Below are 8,465 nucleotides of genomic sequence, written 5' to 3'. Positions count from 1 at the left end.
GTCTCAACTATTTTGAGACCTTTAGCAGGCATCAAATTTGAAACGAGCTCTTTGTGTGCATAAAATTGTAAAATTTCACAGTTTAAACTCTAATTTTATCTATGTTCTATTGTGAATAAAATATTGGCTCATGTGATTTGAAATTCTTTTAGTTTTCATTTTATTCAAATAAAAAAAATTAAAAAACGTCCCAACATTTCCAGAATTTGGGTTGTAGATTCCGAGTTCAGAATGCTCAGATTTGTCCTGTGATTTTTCATTCTTCTATTTCCTGAGGTTTATTTCCTCTTTACCATCCATTCCAGAGGTCTGTAACCTGTTTTGAGGAAGAACGCTTCCTATAAAATGCATGTAACTGAACTTTTCCACCAACAACTTCTGTGACCTCAAAGGCAGTGTGATTTTTTATCCTTTCCTCTTGAGGCGGAGAGAGGGCGGGGGTTATTCATTCGTGCTTAGCTGTGTGTTGAGTTTGATGGATAAGCCTCATAAGCATCGATGCTAACACTCAGGTGCACACTCTCTTTCTCTCTCGCTCTGGTTCTTCACAGATCATAGAGCATCCTTTTCCTTACACTCACTCGCTCTCACACACACATTCGGCCCCTTAGACCCCCTGCTGGGTTCACTTTCTACGACATCCATCAAACCTAAACAAGAGGGGTCATTCAGCTGGCAAATAACCTTCACTCAGCTACAGCAGTGAGCAAGCAGCGGATAAAAGACTCACTGCTAGTGCGGGCCAGTGGAGTGAGTTAAGCCTTGGGAAGAAGTTCTTTTTTGTAGTGATGCTGGACCAGCTTCTGAAAAAGAGATATATTTGTATATCTGAGATATACACAGCACTGATAGCCACTACATGTTTTGAAAAACAAAACCATAACCACAAACCACAAAAATAACACAAACCATTATATTAACCAATGCAAACTGTAATTTAAATGGTGTAAAACATCATATAAAAAATATATGACAACTTTGCTTCAGTTACCTAAATATGATGATACTGGTCATTTAGATTGGAGGACAACTCACAAAATGAATTCCAATTTTTGAGGTACCAGAAGCAGCTTTGATGACAGTGGACATCCTAAGGAAGATGAACCTTTTCATTAAACAAATAACAGGTATGTGTTAACATTATTTGTTTATTTAGTTAGTTTGTTAGTTTCTTTTGTCCAATGCTGACACCAAATTGATGTTTCAGGCCATGTTTGCAATAACATGCAAAACTTTTAGTTTCAGTAAGCCAAAGTGTTGTGAAGATACACACTCAAAGTTTGTGATGAATTACATATGAAAAGTTTGGTCAGTAAAGCCTGAAGATAATCTGATCACCACTGAGATTCCGACTCTTTTAATCTTTTTTAAAACAAATCTACAAGTTGGAAAGTTTGAGTTATAATAATTTTCAAGAGTGTTTAGTATATACAATGTGGGTGTAAAAGCAAAGTAGATGAGTTTAACTGTTCCGTGTGATGATGATGTCCACCCTGTGTTGAAAAAAACAGCATATGCTGATCAGGTATGTTTTGAAGCTAGTTGCTTAGAACCACCTTAGGACCGGCACATGAAGGACAGCTCATGCAGCAGTCATGCTTCAAAACATACCTGATCAGCATATGCTGTTTTTTTCAACAGGGCAACAACCAATAATCTCAAATTTAGACACTTAACCATTTAATAACCACCTTTATCAAGACACCTAAAAAATTTAAATAATTTATTTGGGGTATTGCTGATGTATTTTATGCTGTAAGATATACTGTAGATATCTGAGCATGTGTTAACTGCAGACCTTAGGTGTTTAACCAAAAAAATAAGGAAGTGCAAAAAAAAAAAATGCTAATTAATTTCCAGATTTCATTCATTTATAAAGGCGCCTTTCATGACACTCAAGGTCACTTTACAAATTGTCCTAAAACATCAACGCAACAATAGCAAACAAGGCAAACTACAAAATACACCAACATACTACAAAAATAAGAACCTAATCAACACGTGAACAATCATAGATAAACCTGTTTAAATGAGTTTTAAGATGTGATTTAAAAGTGTGAAGACTGTCGCTGAGGAATGGGCATGAGGAAGAGCATTCCACAAATGAGGGGCAGCATAACTAAAAGCCCGGGACCCCACACTTCTCAGACGAATGCTTGGTTGGTCTAAAGAGAATGATGAAGAGGATCTAAGAGTATGTACAGGAGTGTAGATTTGAAGAAGATCAGAGAGATATTAAGGAGGTGATTTATTAAGAACCTTGTAAGAAGCAGGATTTTGAAATCAATTTGATATTTAACCGGAAGCCAATGCAAGTGAAGAGCAGGAGAAATGTGCTTTATGGAAGAGGTTCCAGAAATAATTTGTGCAGCTAAGTTCCGGACCAGCTGCACTTTATGTAAGATTTTAGACTGAAGACCAAATAAAAGAGAATTGCGTTAATTAATACATAATGTAACCAAGACATGTAAAGTAAGTAAAGTAAAGTCGTGACGTATTGTCAAGTATGGTGACCCATACTCGAAATTGGTGCTCTGCGTTTAACCCATCCAAGTGCACACACACAGCAGTGAGTAGTGAACAAATGCACACACACACACACACACACACACACACACACACACACCGTGAACACACACCCGGAGCAGTGGGCAGCCATGCTGCGGCGCCCGGGGAGCAATTGGGGGTTCGGTGCCTTGCTCAAGGGCACCTCAGTCGTGGTATTGAGGGTGGAGAGAGCGCTGGACATTCACTCCCCCCACCTACAATCCCTGCCGGCCGGGGACTCAAACCCGCAACCTTTCGATTACGAGTCCGACTCTCTAACCATTAGGCCACGACTTTACCAGATTAGACTTCATACCTACAAGATAAATTTCAGTTTTTTCTCTATTAAGTTAACATGCAATAGTGATTTTAGGACGTTCGTTCCTGCAGCACTATGAATTGCTTATAGTCTTAATATATGGATTCACAGAAAACTCAGGAAACTTTGGACAGTATAGTTGTAACTCCTATAAAAATGTGTAACATACCATCCAAGATACATGTAATAGGGTTTAAACTCAACCATGTGACACTTGTACATCTGAAACTCTCTATGGGGAATTTTACACTGCCAACATCATATTTCTATGAGAAGTACCACATCTTTTCAGCTGTCGCCTACTATGCCCCAAGGCAATGTACAGTTTTGGCTGCATTTTCCAGGCCACATGGATCTTGTCACATAAAAATAATTTAAATATAGTCATGCGTTATGCATCTAAAGCTCTGTGTGCAGTACGAATTGGGCCTGATAGAAAATGACAGGTTGCTTCTGGTCCTGTCGACAATAATATATGACCCACTCAAGCCTGCAGAGAAAGAGTTTGGTAGCAGATCAAATTCATGAGGCCTAAATATCATTCCATCCACTCTAATTAGACAAATAACGATGTATTAAATGCTAAAGCCCAATTGAGAAATCCCTTGAGGGAGCAGGTCAATGAGTCACATTGGGAAGAGCACACCAAACATCATCAACATCATCATCATATTTCCTGTCTAAAGCAGTAGTACTTGAAGATGTCTTTTCCTTTAGCAGAGCCTGTGATTCAAATGAGCACGAGGGCAGAAAGTATTGTATGATTATTAATGGGAAAAGATTATGCGTACGGGGGTGAGGGATTAGTTTAGCGACCTTCACAACACTAATTGAAACAAGTATGGAGACTCGGCGGCACTGTAATCAACTAAAACACGGGATCATTAATCATTATAAATAGCGCTGTCACAACACGAGCATTAGTATTATCAACCCCTTTTGTTTGTGTAGTGGGAAGCTCGGCTCGGACGCGCGGTAAATGTCCGGTGCGGAGGTTAATGAGAGTCGAAGTAGCATTTAAACTGCGCCGCTGATCAAACGGGCATACGTTCATTTGCAGCTAATGGGAATTGATGCACTTCTGATGAAGTTAGTTACAGGCTTCACATCCGGAAGAGTTCAAGTCTGTCGGACGTAGAGCTTCTGTGACATTCCGCATGAGAGGGTGAAGGATATTATTAAGCGTGAAAGAAAAGTACTTGACAGGTGTGTGAGGCGGCTGTGCAAAGATTAATCGACGCCAAAATTGTAGCCTAATGTGGTTGTTATGTGTGTTGTGAGACAAATCACCACATGATTGTCACGTTGAGCCATGTTTCACATGATCTTAATCTTGGGCATTCAGACATGGGACAAAATATGTCCAGCAATTATAACTGCTATCAGGTTTAAAAAATAAAAATATTTTCAATTGTAAATGTTATGGGGATTAATAATATAATATAAGATACATAAATCTAGTTTCATTTGAGTACAAGGTTTTATTTTTTTTCAGTTTTGCACCGTTTTGTCCCACTTCTCAAGAATGACTGACCAATCAGATAGATACCTCCTCTGAGCAGCACAGGCCAAGTGCTTTTGTATGGAATTATTTTTGTGTCTTTATTATTCAAACAAAAATTCTGTATTTGAGAGCAAAACTAATTATTTTGTAATTAAAAAATAAAAGTTTGCAAAAAAAAGTCTTCTTAAGGTTCAAAATGAAAGTAATTGAAAACAAAATAATTTGCAGTGCGTGTAAATCTTTAAAAAATATATATTTTTCTTTGTGCACTTCAAAAACCTTTCATCACTAACACAAATGTTGCTCTCTTTCCTGCCTTCTTTTTTTGCGGGTCTAAAACTTTTGTTTGCGAGTTGAAAAGTTTTGCTTGCGAGTCAAGCTGTGTGTCAGTGGGCGGTCTCTACGCACCAGGATGAAAGGCCCTTTTCTATTGGCCACTCTCGATTGAAGTGACAGGTTGACCACGCCCACTACGCTTTCCCGCCACTGACGCCAGTCTGGCAGAAGAGAATTATTTGTTTAGCTTTCTGTAAAGAATGCACAGTGGACAAAAGGGGGGAAACTGAGATGGTCTGACTCCAAGCAGTGTCCAAGGGCCATAATATTTGCTGAAAGGAAATATTCCAACAAAGGTCATCATCAGACACGTTCTTTTTAAAGGAATTATGTTAAAAAAAAGGGATTATAACCTACAATTATACATTTTAAACTTTCAATTAACCTTGCAGAAGGGTATTGTCACTTCCACCAGCTTTAGATTAATACCAGTTGTTTATCACATAGCTACCTGTGAACAAAGAACCATGTTGCATTGCATGCATCACTTAGAAGGTTAAAACACAATTATTAAACTTACAACTAAACTATTGATAATTACATACTTGAACACACAGAATTCCCATTTAATAACAAACATTTCATTAACCTACACCAAACACAAGGGAATTTACATAAACAGTTACTGAAGGTGGATGCTATTACAGAGCTAAGCATTGTTTTTTAAATTGCTTTGCTAATTAAAGCAATTAATGCATGAATTAGAGGATGGGAATATGATAATTACACATCAACCTCAGAATACTTAATTGTGTTATTTGGTTTCATCCTTTTTAGAAGTTCAATTAACCAAAGTCAGTGTAGGCTCACTTTGCAAACTCTTGATGGTCAATGTTTGATAATGGATTTTTTTGAACACCATCAAGAACAACATTCAAGTGCTGTAGGAGTCAGATGCATATTGTTTGGAGACTGATGGTCACTCAAATATAGATAGCAAAAATTATTTGCTGGTACTGATGAGTGATGTCACTGTCACTGTGGCAACCTTTATGATACTAATTCACAGTGAGGAATAAACTACCCCATCGCTGCGCATCATTAGCCGGCCTCATGAAGAGACACGCCTGGTCCGCTTTAGTTGATAACACCTGTCATTCCAACAAGCGCTCGCAATCATTCTCCACATGCTGTTGGTGTTTGTGTCTTTGTTAAAGGTGATTCAATGGAGAGACCTGAAGATGGTGGACCCTTGACCCAAAACAGGTGGTGTTTCTTCCACAAAATCAATAAATCTTTGAAGGATTACCATCAAAACATGTTAAAACTATGAAGCATAAAAGAATACTATTATGTTTGAATCCACTAAATAAGGCTACACTTGCCTTCTCTAATTCAATAGCAATTACAATGAATAAATAGGTTACCCAAAAATGAAAACCTACTTAAAATACTCACATCAAGGCCATGCATGACGTAGATCATCGATAGAGGACTCATATTTTGGCCAGAAGAGACCATTTGAAGTTAAAAAATATCTTAATATTGGATTTGTTTCTTAAAAACACACAGCTTCTCACTTTCACAAAAGACATTAATTGATGGACTACCGTTGTGTGGATTACTGTGATGTTTTTACCAGCTGTTTGGACTCACACCCATTAACTGCATTGGTGAAAAAGTGATTTTGGGTGAACTATTTCTTTAAACTAGAGCACATTCTGCTGAAAACCTCTCCTTGAGAAACGACTGGCCTCGGGGTAAATATTTAGCAATAAGAGCAAACATAAGGTTGAGGTGATTACAGACACATAAATGAGTTCTCGCTGCAGGAGTGAAACATTATGCCTCCTGTCTGCAGAAACCAAGGACACAGCCACCTCTCCCTCTCAGCACGGCTGGGTGTTAATGAAGCTCACACCAGGTATGCTGCCTTTTGGGCTGATCTAAGATCCACAGTGCTTTTACCAAACATGACCTTAAACATTCCCAGAGATTGATGTCAGATCTGTGCTAAAAAGCACCTGTGAGTTGGCGGAACAGGCCTGATGTTCTGATCGAACTTCTTTTGGGAATTCTGTGAACTTGCTGCTCTGAAAACAAATATGCGTGAGCTGCTGATACGAGTCCTGGCCATGACATTTATCATACATTTTAAAATTAAATAAATCATAAAAGACATTATAATGCTATGACAGAATACACAGCAGAAGTAGTTAACTATAAGTGCACTGCTGTCGCCATCATGTGGCTAAAGATGTAAACGCACATGGAGGCACAGATAAAATGTTTTAGTGATCAAACAGACACACACATAAAAACAGACATTTAGGGGTAAAAAAAAAAACATTTTACTGACTTAGAGGCAAAAATGGTTCCACAGAGTAATCTCTATTTTGAGGATGTTTTAGTTTCAGCATTATAATGAATTATAGTTAACAGTACACACAATATTTAAATAACAAAAGAGGGGAAAAAAGCACACTTTAACAGTCCAATTGTACATACTGAGGCACATGAAAGTAGGTCAAACAAGGCAAAACAACTGTTTTAACACATTAATCCTATGTACATGCTTATATACACAATGTATTGTGCAGTTTTCTTTCTTCTCAAACAGGGACCACTCTGTTATAGATGAAATTTCGACTGGTCATCCTTGACTAGTGCCGTTTTCAGAAGCCTAAAAGATCAATAAACGATGAAAGTTAATGAAATGACAAAAATAAATAAAAGTAAATGGTATATTTTAAGGCCTATAAGCTTCATCTGCCTTCACTATTTTTATTGAAATAGTTCAGCAGTGACAAACGAATGTTGAAAAGTGGAAACATCCCCACCAAGCCTAATATTATCTGCTTGCATAAAACAGAGAATTTGCATCAAATTATTCCTTTGGCAGATATTGAACAGATTTTCTAATCGAGCAAAAACATACCTTGCTTACTTTAGAAAGCATTTTACAGAAACTCCCAAAACAAACTGAATGCCCAATATGTGATCTGCATGGTAGAGCAACTCAGGATTGGGTATTTCAGAAACTATTTGCACTTTAAAATGTTGACTAATCAGACATTACTGATATAACAAGAATATTTATATATGCAAGATTTTGCATCAAACCAAAACAAGGCAGAATGGATAAAACCATTGAGTGGAGAGAAGCAGAAATAAGACTAAGCTAACTTACCTTTAATGAGTCCGAGGCTTTTCTGAGTTCTTTGATAACTGATGACAGGGCTTCGGGATTGATCCCCTGCTCACAGAGACGGACACATATCGACAGAGACTCCATGTCCAATCCTGTATTCAGCAGCCTGGATATCTCCAGGAGAACTGGAAACGTAAGAACAAAACACAATGATAGGTATTTAACGTTATGTCACACAACTGCTCCACTGAATTCATGCAGCGTGCAAACCAGTAACGTTACCAGTCCAGTATCAATACATTCAGTGTACTTTCAAATATGTTTCGAAACAACAACAATTAAACATTTGAATCTTACCATCCATAGTCTCGCGGACAGCGTTCATGTTTGCGCTCGCGGGACTGGCCATGATGCTACGTGCTAAAGCTATTTAATTACTTAACGACAATAACAAAGCACTATCATTCATTCAGAAGACCTAACACGACTATTCCTGCTAATCCCTGATGTCTTCTAACCATCTGCGAGCTAAAAACCGGGCAGCGTCACAAATTGTGCATTACACAATATCCATAAGCTAACTGGCAGCAATTTTGTTCACACCTCGCGCGTTTTGTTGTTGGAATCCTGTCGATAAAGTTTTCGAAAGGATGTTACGTCGAGACTGC

At 38.0% G+C, this 8,465-nt stretch overlaps 1 protein-coding gene across 1 annotated transcript; it reads right to left on the bottom strand.

The window, feature by feature from the left end:
• Nucleotides 1-5,249: 5,249 nt before the first annotated feature.
• Nucleotides 5,250-8,458, bottom strand: LOC306872765 (mitotic-spindle organizing protein 1-like). The gene is made up of 3 exons (XM_079421532.1): nt 8,155-8,458; nt 7,837-7,982; nt 5,250-7,329 (listed from the first exon to the last, which is right to left on the bottom strand). The coding sequence occupies exons 1-3, from the start codon at nt 8,204-8,206 to the stop codon at nt 7,300-7,302; spliced, it is 228 nt and encodes a 75-aa protein (XP_079277658.1). The 5' UTR covers nt 8,207-8,458; the 3' UTR covers nt 5,250-7,299.
• Nucleotides 8,459-8,465: the final 7 nt, after the last annotated feature.

Source organism: Barbus barbus (assembly GCF_936440315.1).
Source record: "Barbus barbus genome assembly, chromosome: 7".
NCBI classification, from domain to species: Eukaryota; Metazoa; Chordata; class Actinopteri; order Cypriniformes; family Cyprinidae; genus Barbus; species Barbus barbus.
Note: the sequence above shows the minus strand (reverse complement) of the source record. Positions and strands in the feature narration are given on the sequence as shown.

Bases quoted from the DNA above. Each gene is read 5' to 3' on its own strand.
- LOC306872765 (XM_079421532.1), bottom strand. From the start codon at position 8,206: ATGGCCAGTCCCGCGAGCGCAAACATGAACGCTGTCCGCGAGACTATG. The intron at 7,983-8,154 runs GTAAGATTCAAA...TTACGTTTCCAG, and splicing joins TGTCCGCGAGACTATGGATG to TTCTCCTGGAGATATCCAGG. The intron at 7,330-7,836 runs GTAAGTTAGCTT...TTGATCTTTTAG, and splicing joins AAGCCTCGGACTCATTAAAG to GCTTCTGAAAACGGCACTAG.